This window comes from Nerophis lumbriciformis, linkage group LG10, assembly GCF_033978685.3.
Source record: "Nerophis lumbriciformis linkage group LG10, RoL_Nlum_v2.1, whole genome shotgun sequence".
In the NCBI taxonomy this organism is placed as follows: domain Eukaryota; kingdom Metazoa; phylum Chordata; class Actinopteri; order Syngnathiformes; family Syngnathidae; genus Nerophis; species Nerophis lumbriciformis.
This window is the reverse complement of record NC_084557.2, coordinates 42,084,262-42,106,731: the sequence shown is the minus strand read 5'-3', so window position 1 is coordinate 42,106,731 and position 22,470 is coordinate 42,084,262. Positions and strand designations below refer to the sequence as shown.

Here is a 22,470-nt window from a genome sequence, read left to right as displayed (position 1 = left end):
TATTATGCTAGATCCACTATGGACTGGACTCTCACACTATTATGTTAGATCCACTATGGACTGGACTCTCACACTATTATGCTAGATCCACTATGGACTGGACTCTCACACTATTATGTTAGATCCACTATGGACTGGACTCTCACACTATTATAATAGATCCACTATGGACTGGACTCTCACACTATTATGTTAGATCCACTATGGACTGGACTCTCACTCTTATGTTGGATCCACTATGGACTGGACTCTCATTATTATGTTAGATCCACTATGGACTGGACTCTCACACTATTATGTTAGATCCACTATGGACTAGACTCTCACACTATTATGCTAGATCCACTATGGACTGGACTCTCACACTATTATGTTAGATCCACTATGGACTGGACTCTCACACTATTATAATAGATCCACTATGGACTGGACTCTCACACTTTTATGTTAGATCCACTATGGACTGGACTCTCACTCTTATGTTGGATCCACTATGGACTGGACTCTCATTATTATGTTAGATCCACTATGGACTGGACTCTCACACTATTATGTTAGATCCACTATGGACTAGACTCTCACACTATTATGCTAGATCCACTATGGACTGGACTCTCACACTATTATGCTAGATCCACTATGGACTGGACTCTCACACTATTGACTAGATCCACTCGAGATCCATTGCACCGGTCGCCCAGTGGAATTGTATCCCATTGGGTTGAGTTTTTTCTTGCCCTGATGTGGGATCTGAGCCGAGGATGTCGCTGTTGCTTGTGCAGCCCTTTGAGACACTTGTGATTAAGGGCTATATAAATAAACTTTGATTGATTGATTGATTGAAAGATGTTATCTATATGAGAAGAAATGTGGGTTACAATCTGGCGTGTGTGTGTGTGTTGTTGTACCTGACTGTCTCTGGGCCTGGCTGCAGCATTGCATTCCCTGTCATTCACCGTGTTGCCGTAGTCCCCCGACACACACCTCACAGCTCTCATCTGGTAGCCATGACCACAAGTCACCGCACACTGGTGAGACACAATCGCACAACAAACGTTATCTAAGTAAGTCAAGGTAAAAACTGTATCTTAGTCAAGTCAGGGTGAGGGTCAAGGCACAGCAAACATGCATGCATTTATACACACATCCATGAACACATAGGGTTGCAAAGGGGTGGAAAAATTCCGGTAAATTTCCCACGGGAAGTTAATCTCGGGAAGTTTGGAAATTTTGACCATTTTTTGATTATTCATTATTATTATTAAAACTGCCTTTAACTTCCTCTACAACCTGCCGGCCCAGTCACATGTTGTATGCGGCTTCTGCAGACACACGCAAGTGACTGCAAGGCATACTTGGTCAACAGCCGTACAGGTCACACTGAGGGTGGCCGTATAAACAACTTTAACACTGTTACTAATATGCGCCACACTGTGAACCCACACCAAACAAGAATGACAAACACATTTCGAGAAAACATCCGAACCGTAACACACCATAAACACAACAGAACAAATACCCAGAATCCCTTGCAGCCCTAACTCTTCCGGGCTACAATATACACCCCCGCTACCACCAAACACTGCCCCCCCACACTCTCCCGAATTCGGAGGTCTCAAGGTTGGCAAGTATGTGTACATGTGATTGATGGACGAATGCACATTGCAGGGTTGAAATTCTACTGAATTTGCATTAAATCAGGTTGCTTTAGCTATTATTCATGCTGCAAGATCTAGCATGTTGCATTCAATGTTTATTCCAATTAATTTCCCATTCGCTGATATGTTGGATCCACTATGGACTGGACTTTCACAATATTATGTCAGACCCACTCGACATCCATTGCTTTCAGTCTCCCTTAGAGGGGGTTACCCACATATGCCGTCCTCTCCAAGGTTTCTTATAGTCATTCACATCGACGTCCCACTGGGGTGAGTTTTTCCTTGCCCTTATGTGGGCTCTGTACCGAGGATGTCGTTGTGGCTTGTGCAGCCCTTTGAGACACTTGTGATTTAGGGCTATATAAATAAACATTGATTGATTGATTGATTGATTGATTGATTGATATTGGTTATCGGTCCTGCTAGATCGGGGGTCAGCAACCCGTGGCTCCCTGGACCTCTTTCAGAGATGTGTGAAAATGGAAAAAGATGAAGAAAAAATATATTTTGTGTTTTAATATATTTTCTGTAGGAGAACCTCCCTAATCGTTAGAAATCCCACTGTTTATGTTACACATGCTTCACTGATGAGAGTATTTGGCAAGCACCATGTTGTCCTACTAATTTCAGCGATCCTTGAACTCACCGTCGTTTGTTTACATGTACAACTTTCTCCGATGCTGCCACAGAAAGACGCGTTTTTATGCCATTCCTTCTTTGTCCCATTTTGTCCACCAAACGTTTTACGCTGTGCGTGAACCCCACAAAGGTGATCTTTTGGGATTTTATTGATTTGCTGGAGTGCTAATCAGGCATATTTAGTCAATCCGTGACTGCAAGCTAATCGATACCAACATGCTATTTCTGTTATTTCCCGTTAATTCCCATTCATTCCCATATATTCCCATGGAAAGTTTCCAACTTTGAAGTGAAGTCAAGTCAAGTGAAGTGTGAAGTGAATTATATTTATATAGCGCTTTTTCTCTAGTGACTCAAAGCGCTTTTACATAGTGCAACCCAATATCTAAATTACATTTAAACCCGTGTGGGTGGCATTTTGAGCAGGTGGGTAAAGTGACTAGGATGGCGGAAGCGGGGATCGAACCTGGAACCCCCAAGTTGCTGGCACGGCCGCTCTACCAACCGAGCTATACCGCCCCAAACTTTGAATATTCTCGAAATTTTGCAACCCTACGAATACATGCATTCACGCCGCCAAACTTGAACCTTGACCCTACTTTTCAACTCATGTCCACAGTGTGAGAGGAAGTGTAACAGGTTCGGTTTATTTGAGGAGCAAATTCTAATGGGATATTAGCGCAGCAATGTAGTCCAGCTCTGTAAATACTGCTGCATGCATGGATGTGTTTATATAGGCAGGGAGAGCAATGACTTCACACAGTGAATCACGCAGGTTGCATTGCGTTTGTGCGGAAGCTTTGCATGTTTGTTTGGGATGTATGGACATTCTTGAGTGTGTGTGTGTGTGCGCGTGTGTGCACATGTGTGTGAGGCTCAGGTTTAGTCCGACAGGATGTGAGGGCAAAGTGAAAACAGCGTCGAGGAAAGGGCAGCTGGAGTCAGAGCAGAAGTACTCTTTGCTATATCCAGTTACCACACAGGAGTGTGAAGTACACACTGTCACGTCTACACACCACATTCCCTTAGTGACCACACACACAATCACTCGTCTAAAAAAAAAGGTGTGCATATAATAATTAGAGATGTCCGATACTTGGTCAACAGCCATACAGGTCACACTGAGGGTGGCCGTATAAACAACATTAACACTGTTACAAATATGCGCCACATTGTGAACCCACACCAAACAAGAATGACAAACACATTCCGGGAGAACATCCACACCGAAACGCAACATAAACACAACAGAACAAATACCCAGTACCCCTTGCAGCACTAACTCTTCCGGGACGCTACAATATACACCCCCCTGCTACCCCAGATGATTGTCTCACACACACACTAGGTGTGGCGAAATTATTCTCCACATTTGACCCATCACCCTTGATCACCCCCTTGGAGGTGAGGGGAGCAGTGAGCAGCAGCAGTGACCGCGCCCGGGAATACTGCCCAAAACAGCAATTCAAATCTGCTGAAACAGCTACAAAAGCAACATGCTTCGACGAAGCTAGTAAAGAGAGACACAGACTCCGATGCAACCGGGACGGCGTGGTGAAGTGGAAGAATGGCCGTGCGCGACCCGAGGGTCCCTGGTTCAATCCCCACCTAGTACCAACCTCGTCATGTCCGTTGTGTCCCGAGCAAGACACTTCACCCTTGCTCCTGATGGGTGCTGGTTAGCGCCTTGCATGGCAGCTCCCTCCATCAGTGTGTGAATGTGTGTGTGAATGGGTAAATGTGGAAGTAGTGTCAAAGCGCTTTGAGTACCTTGAAGGTAGAAAAGCGCTATACAAGTACAACCCATTTATCATTTATAACTTCAGCTCCACTTAAGGATTTTAACGGAGGGACTGCTAGCCAGGACAACGTTGATAGAGCCATTGCAGCGTATGTGCTAGAACAGTGGTCCCCAACCACCGGGCCGATTGGTACCGGGCCGCACAAGAAATTAAAAAAAAAATATATATATATATATATATATATATATATATATATATATATATATATATACAGTTTTATTTTTTTTATTAAATCAACATTAAAAACACAATATATACATTATATATCAATATAGATCAATACAGTCTGCAGGGATACAGTCCGTAAGCACACATGATTGTATTTCTTTATGAAAAAAAAATAAAAAATCCCCCCCCCGGTCCGTGGGACAAATTTTCAAGTGTTGACCGGTCCGCAGCTACAAAAAGGTTGGGGACCACTGTGCTAGAAGACATGCAGGCTATTTCTACAGTGGAGTCACCCGCTTTCAGGCAGCTAATTAGCATGATACCGGCGTCAAACAGCAAATGGCATGGAAAACATGTTCCACGTACCTAGACAGTGAGTACATAAACATGGAAAGCGAGCTAAAGTAAACACTACAAACTCTGCCTCTGCTCATCATTCATCACTGAAGGTACACACACTCTGTCAATTCTCTTATATACTCTTTCATTCTAGACTTCTAGAGTGTTTGATTATCACATCACTCTAAATGTATAAACTATAAAGTTCACAAACATAAAGAGGGATCCTAGTGGGCCAGGCCAATCTTTCCTTATCTCTAAACTAAAACTGGGAAAATGCGTGGCGTGTTCTGGGCTTCAGTACAGTGTTGATCTCCTGAAGACATGATTTTATTTCACAATTCGATGAGAGAAAAAAAATGCCTTGTTAGGCTTTGTGTGCCTTTCTTGGGTGAAGCCAGATTTACAGCTTTGTTGTTATTATGCTGCTTGTTACTTATGTATGTTATGTTGCAGCTATTTGAAATGGTTTTGTCAATTTGTTCTGGCCTGAAATAAATTGGCCCTTTGAAACATATATTCGTTTTTGTGTGTTGTATGTAGACCACATTGCTTAGCAGAGTTCCATCCATCCATTTTCTACCGCTTATTCCCTTTTGGGGTCACTGGAGCCTATCTCAGTTACAATCGGGCGGAAGGCGGGGTACACCCTGGACAAGTCGCCACCTCATCGCAGAGCCAACACTGATAGACAGACAACATTCACACTCACATTCACACACTAGGGCCAATTTAGTGTTGCCAATCAACCTATCCCCAGGTGCATGTTTTTGGAAGTGGGAGGAAGCCGGAGTACCCGGGGAGAACATGCAAACTCCACACAGAAAGATCCCAAGCCCGGGATTGAACCCAAGACTACTCAGGACCTTCGTATTGTGAGGCACTAACCCCTCTTCCACCGTGCTGCCCTAAGCACCCCCGCCCACCTCAACCGACGCACAGAGGGGGGGCGAGTTGATATGTGAGGGAGCAGGGTTGGGGTGGGGGCGGGGTTTGGTGGTAGCAGGGGTGTATAATGTAGCCCGGAAGAGTCAGGGCTGCATGGGATTCTGGGTATTTGTTCTGTTGTGTTTATGATGTGTTAAGGTGCAGATGTTCTCCCAAAATGTGTTTGTCATTCTTGTTTGGTTTTGGTTCAAAGTGTGGCGCATTATTAGTAAGAGTGTTAAAGTTGTTTTATAAGGCCACCGTCAGTGTAACCTGTGTGGCTGTTGACCAAGTATGCCTTGCTGTCACTTACGTGTGCAAGCAGAAGATGCATATAACAAAAGGCTGGGCTGGCACGCTGTTTATACAGATTGTAGAGGGCGCTAAATGCTGTACCATCATGGCACGCCCTTATTATTATTGTCAGGGTGAAAATCGGAGAATATTAATCCCGGGAGTTTTCTGCGAGAGGCACTGAAATCCGGAAGTCTCCTGGGAAAATCGGGGGGGTCGGCAAGTATGCAGCTGAGCCGCATCAGAGTGATCAAAGAGAGCCGCGGGTTGCCAACCCCTGTTCTAGGCGCAAATTTTAAAAGCCAGCATAAGTGATGGTATGGGGGTGTATTAGTGCCCAAGGCATGGGTAACTTACACATCTGTGAAGGCACCATTAATGCTGAAACATATGTTGCCATCCAAGCCACGTTATCATGGACGCCCCTGCTTATTTCAGCAAGACAACGCCAAGCCACGTGTTGCCACAGCATGTCTTCATAGTAAAAGAGTGCGGGTACTAGACTGGCCTGCCTGTAGTCCAGACCTGTCTCCCATTGAAAATGTGTGGCGCATTATGAAGCCTAAAATACCACAACGGAGACTGTTGAACAACTTAAGCTGTACATCAAGCAAGAATGGGAAAGAATTCCAACTGAAAAGCTTGAAAAATGTGTCTCCTCAGTTCCCAAATGTTTACTGAGTGTTGTTAAAAGGAAAGGCCATGTAACACAGTGGTGAACATGCCCTTTCCCAACTAATTTGGCACGTGTTGCAGCCATAAAATTCTAAGTTAATGATTATTTGCAAAAAAAAAAAAAAAGTTTCTCAGTTCCAACATGAATTATATTGTCTTTGCAGTCTATTCAATTGAATATAAGTCGAAAAGGATTTGCAATTCTGTTATTATTTACCATTTACACAACGTGCCAACTTCACTGGTTTTGGGTTTTGTACATATACATGACTAAGTGTACTCACCGCTCCCCACACCCCGGCCTGCCAGGAGGCGCAGTCGGGCAGCTCGCAGCTCCCGACGGAGGCGGGTTTGCCGGACGGGTCGCACAAATGCTCACTCAGCTTTTCTTCCCTGGCTGTTGCGGTGCACCACACCTGCCTGTGTCTCGTGCCCTTACCACAGGTCACCAGGCACTACGGGTGGAGTGTTGTGTTGAACAAAAACCATCAAGAACTGTACTAGAACAAAAAAAAAAAACACATTTACAAAGGGTGTGTCTATTGTGTTCCAACCTCGCTCCACTCGCTGACAGTCCACTTGGGACACGGCTGGTCGTTGCAGACTTCTGTGACCGCCCTCTGGTATTCACCGCACTCCCTGTCCACCAGGCGACGGCCGAGATTGTTCATGCAGTACGACTCCCTGCTGCGACTCCCTCGGCCGCATGTCTTGGAACACTGTTCAAAATACAGAATAGAAATACACATTTATTGAATCTTCTACACATGTTATGACTGGTTACACTGCAAAAAGTCAGTGTTCAAAAACAAAGGGAAAAAAATACAAAAATGAGGGGTATTTTATTTGAACTAAGCAAAATTATCTGCCAATAAAACAAGAAAAGTTGGCTTGTCAAAACTTTCCAAAACAAGTAAAATGAACCCAAAAATACCTTAAAATAAGTATATTCTCACTAATAACAAGTGCACTTTTCTTGGTAGAAAAAGAAAGAAACCTTTTTGCTCAATATGTTGAAAAATATTCTTAAATGAAGTAAATGCTAGTGCCATTATCTTGACATTTTTACTTTAAAAAAGTAGTTTTATACTTGTGAGTGTTGATGACACAGCTTTGCAACAGTTGATATTCTAGTTTCAAGCATGTTTTACTCAATATAGGTCATCAAATCTCAGCAACAAGCTGTAATATCTTACTGAGATCATTTAGGACCAAAACCCTTAAAACAAGTAAAACACTAACATCAAATCTGCTTAGTGAGAAGAATGATCTTATCAGACAGAAAATAAGCAAATATCACCCTTATTTGAGATATTTAATCTTACTTAGATTTCAGTTTTTGCAGTGTGGTTACATTTGGTTTGACATTTGCACTGCAAAAACTGAAATCTAAGTAAGATTAAATATCTCAAATAAGGGTGATATTTGCTTATTTTCTGTCTTATAAGATAATTCTTCTCACTAAGCAGATTTTATGTTAGAGTGTTTTACTTGTTTTAAGGGTTTTGGTCCTAAATGATCTCAGAAAGATATTACAGCTTGTTGCTGAGATTTGATGACCTATATTGAGTAAAACATGCTTGAAACTAGAATATCAACTGTTGCAAAGCTGTGTCATCAACACTCACAAGTATAAAACTACTTTTTTAAAGTAATAATTTCTTATTTCAAGCATGAAAAAAAAAAATCATGATTTTGACACAATTGTGTCTCATAATTAAAACAGATGACGGCCAAATGGACTTTGCTGTTTTATTTTCAATGAAACAATATAAAATACGTACTCATATAGTAGTACAGTTGGCACAGTACAGTAAACTGACTATTTAAACATTTAACATGTGACATTTTAAACAATTTTGAACAGAAATAGTTCATGCACATTCAGATAAATTCCTCAAAATTACAATTTAAAACATTTGTGGCCGGGGGCCGGGCTGTATATATGCACACTAATTGACTGAAAGAGCACGCACTTGGCGCGATGATGTCATGTTATCCATGGAAAAATGCATTTTTAGACGACTAGGAGACCCCGAGAGTAAAAAGATGTTGCCTTGTTGCCTTTCCATTAAGAACAATAAATTAGTTTTTAGTAAAAGTTTGCTTGTTTCAAGAAATGTAATGCCGAGCGCATATCATTATGTCAAGATAACGGCACTAGTATTTACTTCATTTAAGAATATTTTTCAACATATTGAGCAAAAAGGTCTCTTTTTTTTTTTTTTTCTACCAAGAAAAGTGCACTTGTTATTAGTGAGAATATACTTATTTTAAGGTATTTTGGGGTTCATTGAGGTTAGCTAATTTGACTTGTTTTGGAAAGTCTTGACAAGACACATTTTCTTGTTCTATTGGCAGATAATTTTGCTTAGTTCAAACAAAATACCCCTCATTTTTGTAGTTTTTTTCCTTGTTTTTGAACACTGACTTTTTGCAGTGTGTGTATCAATATTACAGTAGACAAAAAAACAATGTCTGCAAAAAGACGATTGACACATGGATCAAAACATCCATTACATTTTGGTGCAGATCCAGATAAAGGTGCGTTGTTTATTATTTTTCCCTACAGTCAAGTTGAATAGGGGCCAGGTGGGACAGTGACCCGACTGACCCAGGAGATGGCGCTACAATAAGAAAAAACTTGTCAAGACGTGGACTTGGGCGACGCAAATTATTGCGTGGGTCGCTTTCCCAAGATGCAAACGAACTGAAGCGGACATGGCGTGGAGGTAAGGACATTATTTATTTTAACTCTAACAAAGTACCAACAAAAACGAGCACAAAGGCTAAAAACTATGAACATGAAACAAAACTCGCTGACTGTGACATGAACAAACAAAACTTACGTGGCATGGCATGAAGCATAACTATGAACAGGCATGAATATCAAAAGTATCAAGGGTACAGAAGTAAACAGAGTTATCAGAGTTAATGTCGCCAGGCCGACCAACTGAAAGTGACAGGCTTAAATAGTAGTGACATGATTAACACAGGTGCGTGTGTCCAAATGAGCAACAGGTGAAACTAATGGGTAACCATGGAAACAAAACAAAGGGAGTGAAAAAGCAGGAACTAAGTGACCAAAAACCAAACAGGACATAACTAAAACAAAACATGATCAAAAGACATGACAAAACTACTGTGTGAGGCAATTGGAATGCAGTTTATAATGCTCATTATCACTACTTACAGCAGGGGTGTCAAACTCATTTTAGACCGGGGGGGCAACACGGAGAAAAATCTACTCCTAAGTTGCCTGGGGACTGGTAAAATCACGACACGATAACTTAAAAATAAAGACAACTTCAGATTGTTTTCTTCGTTTAAAAATAGAACAAGCCCATTCTGAAATTGTACAAATCATAATGTTCTTATTGTTTTTTTTTACACTTACATGTTGGAGTTAATAGTATTATATCTTTATTTGTCGTTATTTATATTTTCTGAATAAATGATGTGATTATGTTCATCAGTCAACTCAATGGTGTTCATTTTTAATCTATCAGGATGAAAAAGTGATATCTAAATCAAATTACAGTATGTTATTTATGTTGTTTGATCATTTTCCTCGACTGATGTACTAACATGGGGTTTATTTTGTACATATGTGGCATGGTCTACAACACTGGTTCTTAACCTGGGTTCGATCAAACCCTAGGGGTTCGGTGAGTCGGCCTCAGGGGTTCGGTGGAGCTTCCACCGCGGAGGTCAGGACACGCCCGACTCATCGTGTAAATAAAAACTTCTCCCTATCGGCGTCTTATGGATACCCCCAAACAATGTTCCCTCTAATTTTCCATATGCGTGAGCAAACGCAAAAACTCCTTGAGCATTCAGTGGGGCATTCGTGTGACCAGGCACTATATGAGGTAACCTCTGGACTATACCTGTGACCAGGCACGATATGAGGTAACCTCTGGACTATACCTGTGACCAGGCACTATATGAGGTAACCTCTGGACTATACCTGTGACCAGGCACTATATGAGGTAACCTCTGGACTATACCTGTGACCAGGCACTATATGAGGTAACCTCTGGACTATACCTGTGACCAGGCACTATATGAGGTAACCTCTGGACTATACCTGTGACCAGGCACTATATGAGGTAACCTCTGGACTATAACTGTGACCAGGAACTATATGAAGTAACCTCTGGACTATACCTGTGACCAGGAACTATATGAGGTAACCTCTGGACTATACCTGTGACCAGGCACTATATGAGGTAACCTCTGGACTATAACTGTGACCAGGAACTATATGAGGTAACCTCTGGACTATACCTGTGACCAGGAACTATATGAGGTAACCTCTGGACTATACCTGTGACCAGGCACTATATGAGGTAACCTCTGGACTATAACTGTGACCAGGAACTATATGAAGTAACCTCTGGACTATACCTGTGACCAGGAACTATATGAGGTAACCTCTGGACTATACCTGTGACCAGGCACTACATGAGGTAACCTTTGGACTATACCTGTGACCAGGCACTACATGAGGTAACCTTTGGACTATACCTGTGACCAGGCACGATATGAGGTAACCTCTGGACTATACCTGTGACCAGGCACTACATGAGGTAACCTTTGGACTATACCTGTGACCAGGCACGATATGAGGTAACCTCTGGACTATACCTGTGACCAGGCACGATATGAGGTAACCTCTGGACTATACCTGTGACCAGGCACTACATGAGGTAACCTCTGGACTATACCTGTGACCAGGCACTACATGAGGTAACCTCTGGACTATACCTGTGACCAGGCACTACATGAGGTAACCTCTGGACTATACCTGTGACCAGGCACGATATGAGGTAACCTCTGGACTATACCTGTGACCAGGCACTACATGAGGTAACCTTTGGACTATAACTGTGACCAGGAACTATATGAAGTAACCTCTGGACTATACCTGTGACCAGGAACTATATGAGGTAACCTCTGGACTATACCTGTGACCAGGCACTATATGAGGTAACCTCTGGACTATAACTGTGACCAGGAACTATATGAGGTAACCTCTGGACTATACCTGTGACCAGGAACTATATGAGGTAACCTCTGGACTATACCTGTGACCAGGCACTATATGAGGTAACCTCTGGACTATAACTGTGACCAGGAACTATATGAAGTAACCTCTGGACTATACCTGTGACCAGGAACTATATGAGGTAACCTCTGGACTATACCTGTGACCAGGCACTACATGAGGTAACCTTTAGACTATACCTGTGACCAGGCACTACATGAGGTAACCTTTGGACTATACCTGTGACCAGGCACTACATGAGGTAACCTCTGGACTATACCTGTGACCAGGCACTACATGAGGTAACCTCTGGACTATACCTGTGACCAGGCACTACATGAGGTAACCTCTGGACTATACCTGTGACCAGGCACGATATGAGGTAACCTCTGGACTATACCTGTGACCAGGCACTATATGAGGTAACCTCTGGACTATAACTGTGACCAGGAACTATATGAGGTAACCTCTGGACTATACCTGTGACCAGGAACTATATGAGGTAACCTCTGGACTATACCTGTGACCAGGCACTATATGAGGTAACCTCTGGACTATAACTGTGACCAGGAACTATATGAAGTAACCTCTGGACTATACCTGTGACCAGGAACTATATGAGGTAACCTCTGGACTATACCTGTGACCAGGCACTACATGAGGTAACCTTTGGACTATACCTGTGACCAGGCACTACATGAGGTAACCTCTGGACTATACCTGTGACCAGGCACGATATGAGGTAACCTCTGGACTATACCTGTGACCAGGCACTACATGAGGTAACCTTTGGACTATACCTGTGACCAGGCACGATATGAGGTAACCTCTGGACTATACCTGTGACCAGGCACTACATGAGGTAACCTTTGGACTATACCTGTGACCAGGCACGATATGAGGTAACCTCTGGACTATACCTGTGACCAGGCACGATATGAGGTAACCTCTGGACTATACCTGTGACCAGGCACTACATGAGGTAACCTCTGGACTATACCTGTGACCAGGCACTACATGAGGTAACCTCTGGACTATACCTGTGACCAGGCACTACATGAGGTAACCTCTGGACTATACCTGTGACCAGGCACGATATGAGGTAACCTCTGGACTATACCTGTGACCAGGCACTATATGAGGTAACCTCTGGACTATAACTGTGACCAGGAACTATATGAGGTAACCTCTGGACTATACCTGTGACCAGGAACTATATGAGGTAACCTCTGGACTATACCTGTGACCAGGCACTATATGAGGTAACCTCTGGACTATAACTGTGACCAGGAACTATATGAAGTAACCTCTGGACTATACCTGTGACCAGGAACTATATGAGGTAACCTCTGGACTATACCTGTGACCAGACACTACATGAGGTAACCTTTGGACTATACCTGTGACCAGGCACGATATGAGGTAACCTCTGGACTATACCTGTGACCAGGCACGATATGAGGTAACCTCTGGACTATACCTGTGACCAGGCACTACATGAGGTAACCTCTGGACTATACCTGTGACCAGGCACTACATGAGGTAACCTCTGGACTATACCTGTGACCAGGCACTACATGAGGTAACCTCTGGACTATACCTGTGACCAGGCACGATATGAGGTAACCTCTGGACTATACCTGTGACCAGGCACTACATGAGGTAACCTTTGGACTATAACTGTGACCAGGAACTATATGAAGTAACCTCTGGACTATACCTGTGACCAGGAACTATATGAGGTAACCTCTGGACTATACCTGTGACCAGGCACTATATGAGGTAACCTCTGGACTATAACTGTGACCAGGAACTATATGAGGTAACCTCTGGACTATACCTGTGACCAGGAACTATATGAGGTAACCTCTGGACTATACCTGTGACCAGGCACTATATGAGGTAACCTCTGGACTATAACTGTGACCAGGAACTATATGAAGTAACCTCTGGACTATACCTGTGACCAGGAACTATATGAGGTAACCTCTGGACTATACCTGTGACCAGGCACTACATGAGGTAACCTTTAGACTATACCTGTGACCAGGCACTACATGAGGTAACCTTTGGACTATACCTGTGACCAGGCACTACATGAGGTAACCTCTGGACTATACCTGTGACCAGGCACTACATGAGGTAACCTCTGGACTATACCTGTGACCAGGCACTACATGAGGTAACCTCTGGACTATACCTGTGACCAGGCACGATATGAGGTAACCTCTGGACTATACCTGTGACCAGGCACTATATGAGGTAACCTCTGGACTATAACTGTGACCAGGAACTATATGAGGTAACCTCTGGACTATACCTGTGACCAGGAACTATATGAGGTAACCTCTGGACTATACCTGTGACCAGGCACTATATGAGGTAACCTCTGGACTATAACTGTGACCAGGAACTATATGAAGTAACCTCTGGACTATACCTGTGACCAGGAACTATATGAGGTAACCTCTGGACTATACCTGTGACCAGGCACTACATGAGGTAACCTTTGGACTATACCTGTGACCAGGCACTACATGAGGTAACCTCTGGACTATACCTGTGACCAGGAACTATATGAGGTAACCTCTGGACTATACCTGTGACCAGGCACTATATGAGGTAACCTCTGGACTATAACTGTGACCAGGAACTATATGAGGTAACCTCTGGACTATACCTGTGACCAGGAACTATATGAGGTAACCTCTGGACTATACCTGTGACCAGGCACTATATGAGGTAACCTCTGGACTATAACTGTGACCAGGAACTATATGAAGTAACCTCTGGACTATACCTGTGACCAGGAACTATATGAGGTAACCTCTGGACTATACCTGTGACCAGGCACTACATGAGGTAACCTTTAGACTATACCTGTGACCAGGCACTACATGAGGTAACCTTTGGACTATACCTGTGACCAGGCACTACATGAGGTAACCTCTGGACTATACCTGTGACCAGGCACTACATGAGGTAACCTCTGGACTATACCTGTGACCAGGCACTACATGAGGTAACCTCTGGACTATACCTGTGACCAGGCACGATATGAGGTAACCTCTGGACTATACCTGTGACCAGGCACTATATGAGGTAACCTCTGGACTATAACTGTGACCAGGAACTATATGAGGTAACCTCTGGACTATACCTGTGACCAGGAACTATATGAGGTAACCTCTGGACTATACCTGTGACCAGGCACTATATGAGGTAACCTCTGGACTATAACTGTGACCAGGAACTATATGAAGTAACCTCTGGACTATACCTGTGACCAGGAACTATATGAGGTAACCTCTGGACTATACCTGTGACCAGGCACTACATGAGGTAACCTTTGGACTATACCTGTGACCAGGCACTACATGAGGTAACCTCTGGACTATACCTGTGACCAGGCACTACATGAGGTAACCTCTGGACTATACCTGTGACCAGGCACGATATGAGGTAACCTCTGGACTATACCTGTGACCAGGCACTACATGAGGTAACCTTTGGACTATACCTGTGACCAGGCACGATATGAGGTAACCTCTGGACTATACCTGTGACCAGGCACTATATAAGGTAACCTCTGGACTATACCTGTGACCAGGCACTGTACTGCCAGCTCTTGAGTAGACAGTCGCCATGGCAGGACTCTCGAGTCGGAGGTTTGGCAATACCGGCGCAGGTGCTGGCCTCCACCCGATCGCTCTGCCTCTTCACCAGGTTGTACTTGATGCATTGAACATCCAGGCTGCGGGAGCCCGGACCGCACTTAGCTGAGCAATCACTCTTCCCGGCGACATGCCACCTTTTGTGTGAGAGGTAAAGATGAATCATGACCTTGCTGTGCAGAAGTCTCCACCGCATTGTGCGCGTTACCTGACTTCACAGTCCGTGTTGCAAGGCTCAGTGACCTCTGCAGGCCGAGGTAAGTGTTCACATCGTTGCTCCGACACCTCCAGGTGATCACTCTTCCGCACACACGCCGTCTTGCGGCGACGCTCACCTATGCATACACACACACAAAAAAACCTCACCAGAATATCACATTTCTTCATCTTGAAGCCTTGGGGGGGATCTGTGTGGGTCCTGCACTTCATAATTACATCTCTTTACTCCACCCCACGGTGAACTCTGACCCACAGAAAGCCTGACTAACCTGCCTGGTTTAAAGGCCAACTTTGAGGAACTTAATGCTTGAAGCCAAAAGCCAAGATGGTGAGCGATGCCAGGGGTGGGGGTCGCAGTGGGGTCATCAGGGATGGTTGCCAAGTGAGTTTGTTTATGTTTTAAATGAATGCAGCGGTTTGTTCAAGTGATGCAAATTCGCGCTGACACGTAAAATCCATGCAATAATATTCCTTGTAATAAGATCCTGCATGAGAATTTGTTAGGATTTCGCTGCCTCCACCAAGGTTGAAGACTCCTAATTTGGATCAGAACCCAATTGTACCCCTACATACACATGCTATCAGAATTTATCTTTATTAACATTATTTGTTGACAAAATGTTTTGTTTTCGCATGAATCATTTTGACAGACATAAAGGTTGTAATTCTACATCAGAAAGCTGAGGATAAAGTGGTAATTTTGCATCAAAAATGTATGAACTACCTTTTGTCAAAAAGGTAGTAATTTTACATGAAAAAGGTTCTAATTTTATATGAATAAAGTGGTAGTTTCACTCTAAGTCTAGGATTCTATGAGAATAGCGTGGTCATTTAATGTCAAAAGGGTGGTAATTTTACAAGAATAATGACGTCATTTTACATCAAAAAAGGCAGTAATCTTGCGAGAATAATGAAGACATTTTACATCAAAAAAGGCTGCAATCTTGCGGGAATAATGAAGGCATTTTACATCGAAAAGGTAGAAACTTTGTAACTGTACAAGAATATAGTGTTCATTTTCAAATAAAGTGGTGATTTTTTCTAAAAAGTTTGTAATTTTACCAAAATATAGTGGTAGTTTTACACCAAAAAGGTTGAGAATAACTTGGTAATTTTATGTCAAAAAGATGGTAATTTTATGAGAATAATGTAGATATTCTACATCATAAAGGTTGTAACTTTACATCAAAATGTACAAACTTATAAAGTGCTAGATTTACCTCAAAAAGGTTGCAATTTTAGGAGAAAACTGTCATTTCTATCAGGAAGGTAAAGGTAGTAATTTTACGTGAATAAAGTGGTAAGTTTTATGTAAAAAGTTTGTAATTTTACCGGAATATAGTGGTAGTTTAACACCAAAAAGGTTGCAATTCTACAAGAATAACTTGGTCATTTTATGTCAAAAAGATGGTAATTTTACGAGAATAATGTAGATATTCTACATCAAAAAGGTTAGAACGTGGTGCTTTTACAGCAAAAAAGCTTGTAATTTTAGGAGAATACCACTGTCAATTTGACAAAAAGGTCATTATTTTACATAATAAAAGGTAGTCATTTTATGTGAATAAAGTGGTAGTTTCATGTATAACGTTTGTAATTTTACCAGAATATAGTAGTAGATTTACACCAAAAAGTTTGCAATTCTACAAGAATAACTTGGTCATTTTATGTCAAAAAGATAGTAATTTTATGAGAATGATGTAGATATTCTACAACAAAAAGGTTAGAACTTGGTGGTTTTATAGCAAAAAAGCTTGTAATTTTAGGAGAATACCACTGTCAATTTGACAAAAAGGTAATTATTTTACATAATAAAAGGTAGTAATTTTATGTAAAGAAAGTGGTAGTTTTATGTATAAAGTTCGTAATTTTACCAGAATATAGTGGTAGATTTACACCAAAAAGTTTGCGATTCTACAAGAATAACTAAGTCATTTTATGTCAAAAAGATGGTAATTTTATGAGAATAATGTAGATATTCCACATCAAAAAGGTTAGAACTTGGTGGTTTTATAGCAAAAAGCTTGTAATTTTAGGAGAATACCACTGTCAATTTGACAAAAAAGGTCATAATTTTACGTGAATAAAGTGGTAGTTTTATGTATAAAGTTTGTAATTTTACAAAAATATAGTGGTAGTTTTACACCAAAAAGGTTGTGATTCTACAAGAATAACTTGGTAATTTTATGTCAAAAAGATGGTAATTTTACGAGAATAATGTAGATAATCTACAACAAAAAGGTTAAAACTTGGTGGTTTTACAGAAAAAAAGCTTGTAATTTTAGGAGAATACCACTGTCAATTTGACAAAAAAGGTCATAATTTTACGTAAATAAAGTGTTAGTTTTATGTATAAAGTTTGTAATTTTACCAGGATATAGTGGTAGCTTTACACCAAAAAGGTTGCGATTCTACAAGAATAACTTGGTCATTTTATGTCAAAAAGATGGTAATTTTATGAGAATAATGTAGATATTCTACAACAAAAAGGTTAAAACTTGGTGGTTTTACAGAAAAAAAGCTTGTAATTTTAGGACAATACCACTGTCAATTTGACAAAAAAGGTTATAATTTTACACAATAAAGGGTAGTAATTTTATGTGAATAAAGTGGTAGTTTTATGTATAAAGTTTGTAATTTTACCAGAACATAGTGGTAGTTTTACACCAAAAAGGTTGCGATTCTACAAGAATAACTTGGTCATTTCATGTCAAAAAGATGGCAATTTAACAAGAGTAATGTACTGTAGATATTCTACATCAAAAAGGTTGGAACTTGGTAGTTTTATAGCAAAAAAGCTTGTAATTATAGGAGAATACCACTGTCAATTTGACAAAAAAAGTCAGAATTTTACACAATTAAAGGTATTAATTTTAAATGAATAAAGTGGTAGTTTTATGTATAAAGTCCGTAATTTTACCAGAATATAATGGTAGTTTTACACCAAAAAGGTTGCAATTCTACAAGAATAACTTGGTCATTTTATGTCAAAAAGATGGTAATTTTACGAGAATAATGTAGATATTCTACTACAAAAAGGTTAGAACTTGGTAGTTTTACAGCAAAAAAAACTTGTAATTTTAGGATAATACCACTCTCAATTTGACAAAAAAGGTCATAATTTTACACAATAAAAGGTAGTAATTTTTTACGTGAATAAAATAGTAGTTTTATGTAAAAAGTTTGTAATTTTACCAGAATAAAGTGGTAGCTTTACACCAAAAAGGTTGCGATTCTACAAGAAAAACTTGGTAATTTCATGTCAAAAAGATGGTAATTTTACGAGAATAATGTAGATATTCTACAACAAAAAGGTTGGAACTTGGTAGTTTTACAGCAAAAAAAGCTTGTAATTTTAGGATAATACCACTGTCAATTTGACAAAAAAGGTCATTATTTTACACAATAAAAGGTAGTAATAAAGTGGTACTTTTATGTAAAAAGTTTGTAATTTTACCAGAATATAGTGGTAGTCTTACACCAAAAAAGTGAGATTCTACAAGAATAACTTGGTCATTTTATGTCCAAAAGGTAGTAATTGTACGAGAAAACGTGGTCATTTTACATCAAAAAGGTTGTTATTTTGCAAAAATAATGTAGTTATTTTACGTCAAAAATATGATAATTTTACGAGAAAAATGTAGTCATTTTAAAATAAAAAATGTTGTAATTTTGCGAGAATAATATCGTCATTTTATATCAAAAATGTTGTAACTTTACATCAAAATGTATAAACTTATAAAGTGCTAGATTTATCTCAAAAGGATTGCAATTTTAGGAGAAAACACTGTCATGTATATCGGGAAGGCTGTCATTTTACGTGAATAAAGTGGTAATTTTTTCAAAAGTTTGTAATTTTACCAGAATATAGTGGTAGTTTTACACCAAAAAAGTTGCGATTGTACAAGAATAACTTGGTCATTTTATGTCAAAAAGATAGTAATTTTACGAGAATAATGTAGATATTCTACATCAAAAAGGTTAGAACGTTGTGGTTTAACATCAAAAAAGCTTGTAATTTTAGGACAATACCTCTCTCAATTTGACAAAAAAGGTTATAATTTTACACAATAAAAGGTTGTAATTTTACGTGAATAAAGTGGTAGTTTTATTTATAAAGTTCGTAATTTTACTAGAATATAGTGGTAGTTTTACACCAAAAAGGTTGCGATTCTACAAAAATAACTTGGTCATTTTATGTCAAAAAGATGGTAATTTTACGAGAATAATGTAGATATTCTACAACACAAAGGTTGGAACTTGGTAGTTTTACAGCAAAAAAAACTTGTAATTTTAGGAGAATACCACTGTCAACTTGACAAAAAAGGTCATTATTTTACACAATAAAAGGTAGTAATAAAGTGGCACTTTTATGTCAAAAGTTTGTAATTTTACCAGAATATAGTGGTAGTCTTACACCAAAAAAGTGAGATTCTACAAGAATAATGTCATTTTATGTCCAAAAGGTGGCAATTGTACGAGAAAATGTGGTCATGTTTCATAAAAAAGGTCATTTTGCAAGAATGATATAGTAATTTTACATCAAAAATGGTCAACGTTTTACTAGAAAAACGTAGTAATTTTTAGAATAAAAATGTTGTAATTTTGGAAGAATATCCATCTATCCATCCATTTCCTACCGCTTGTCCCTTTCGGGTTCGCTGGGGGGTCGCTGGAGCCTATCTCAGCTGAATTATGTACTCATATTACATCAAAAAGGTTGTAACTTTAAATCAAAATGTATAAACTTATAAAGTGCTAGATTTACCTCAAAAAGGTTGCAATTTTAGGAGAAAACACTGTCATTTATGTATATCGGGAAGGCTGTCATTTTACGTGAATAAAGTGGTGATTTTTTCTAAAGTTTGTAATTTTACCAGAATATAATGGTAGTTTTACACCAAAAAGGTTGCGATTCTACAAGAATAACTTGGTCATTTTATGTCAAAAAGATGGTAATTTTATGAGAATAATGTAGATATTCTACATCAAAAAGGTTAGACCGTGGTGGTTTTACAGCAAAAAAGCTTGTAATTTTAGGAGAATACCACTGTCAATTTGACAAAAAAGGTTATAATTTTACACAATAAAAGGTAGTAATTTTACATGAATAAAGTGGTAGTTTTATGTATAAAGTTTGTAATTTTACTAGAATATAGTGGTAGTTTTACACCAAAAAGGTTGCCATTCTACAAGAATAACTTGGTCATTTTATGTCAAAAAGATGGTAATTTTATGAGAATAATGTAGATATTCTACAACACAAAGGTTGGAACTTGGTAGTTTTATAGCAAAAAAGCTTGTAATTATAGGAGAATACCACTGTCAATTTGACAAAAAAAAGTCAGAATTTTACACAATTAAAGGTAGTAATTTTAAATGAATAAAGTGGTAGTTTTATGTATAAAGTTTGTAATTTTACCAAAATATAGTGGTAGTTTTACACCAAAAAGGTTGTGATTCTACAAGAATAACTTGGTCATTTTATGTCAAAAAGATGGTAATTTTACGAGAATAATGTAGATAATCTACAACAAAAAGGTTAAAACTTGGTGGTTTTACAGAAAAAAAGCTTGTAATTGTAAAGCTCTCTGAGCTGCCACCTTAACGTGGTAGAGGAGTTTGCGTGTCCCAATGATCCTAGGAGCTATGTTGTCCGGGGGCTTCCATGCCCCCTGGTAGGGTCTCCCAAGACAAACAGGTCCTAGGTGAGGGATCAGACAAAGAGCAGCTCGAAGACTTCTATGGAAATGCAAGAACCGAGACTCAGATTTCCCTCGCCCGGACGCGGGTCACCGGGGCCCCCCTCCGGAGCCAGGCCCGGAGTTGGGGCACGATGGCGAGCGCCTGGTGGCCGGGCCTGTCCCCATGGGGCCCGGCCGGGCACAGCCCGAAGAGGCAACGTGGGTCCCCCCTCCAATGGGCTCACCACCCATAGCAGGGGCCATAGAGGTCGGGTGCAATGTGAGCTGGGCGGTAGCCGAAGGCAGGGCACTTGGCGGTCCGATCCTCGGCTACAGAAGCTAGCTCTTGGGACGTGGAACGTCACCTCGCTGGGGGGGAAGGAGCCTGAGCTAGTGCGCGAGGTAGAGAAGTTCCGGTTGGATATAGTCGGACTCACCTCGACGCACAGCAAGGGCTCTGGAACCAGTTCTCTCGAGAGGGGCTGGACTCTCTTCCACTCTGGCGTTGCCAGCAGTGAGAGGCGACGGGCTGGGGTGGCAATTCTTGTTGCCCCCCGGCTCAGAGCCTGCATGTTGGAGTTCAACCCGGTGGACGAGAGGGTAGCTTCCCTCCGCCTTCGGGTGGGGGGACGGGTCCTGACTGTTGTTTGCGCTTACGCGCCAAACAGCAGCTCAGAGTACCCACCCTTTTTGGATTCACTCGAGGGAGTACTTGAGAGTGCTCCCCCGGGTGATTCCCTCGTTCTACTGGGGGACTTCAACGCTCATATTGGCAACGACAGTGAAACCTGGAGAGGCGTGATTGGGAAGAATGGCCGCCCGGATCTGAACCCAAGTGGTGTTTTGTTATTGGACTTTTGTGCCCGTCACGGATTGTCCATAACGAACACCATGTTCAAGCATAAGGGTGTCCATATGTGCACTTGGCACCAGGACACCCTAGGCCGCAGTTCTATGATCGACTTTGTAGTTGTGTCATCGGATTTGCGGCCTCATGTTTTGGACACTCGGGTGAAGAGAGGGGCGGAGCTTTCTACCGATCACCACCTGGTGGTGAGTTGGCTGCGATGGTGGGGGAGGATGCCGGACAGACCTGGCAGGCCCAAACGCATTGTGAGGGTTTGCTGGGAACGTCTGGCAGAGTCTCCTGTCAGAGAGAGTTTCAATTCCCACCTCCGGAAGAACTTTGAACATGTCACGAGGGAGGTGCTGGACATTGAGTCCGAGTGGACCATGTTCCGCACCTCTATTGTCGAGGCGGCTGATTGGAGCTGTGGCCGCAAGGTAGTTGGTGCCTGTCGTGGCGGTAATCCTAGAACCCGTTGGTGGACACCGGCG

At 41.2% G+C, this 22,470-nt stretch overlaps 1 protein-coding gene across 1 annotated transcript in view; it reads right to left on the bottom strand.

The window, feature by feature from the left end:
• The window catches only part of LOC133612300 (A disintegrin and metalloproteinase with thrombospondin motifs 20), a 516,880-nt gene that overhangs the window by 156,351 nt on the left and 338,059 nt on the right, over window positions 1-22,470 (bottom strand). Inside the window, exons 19-23 of the mRNA XM_061969586.2 lie at window positions 15,438-15,564; window positions 15,156-15,366; window positions 7,060-7,224; window positions 6,790-6,960; window positions 909-1,028 (exon numbers count right to left, since the gene is read on the bottom strand). Coding sequence (XP_061825570.2) covers window positions 909-1,028; window positions 6,790-6,960; window positions 7,060-7,224; window positions 15,156-15,366; window positions 15,438-15,564 — 794 coding nt within the window. The remainder of the gene's footprint in view (window positions 1-908; window positions 1,029-6,789; window positions 6,961-7,059; window positions 7,225-15,155; window positions 15,367-15,437; window positions 15,565-22,470) is intronic.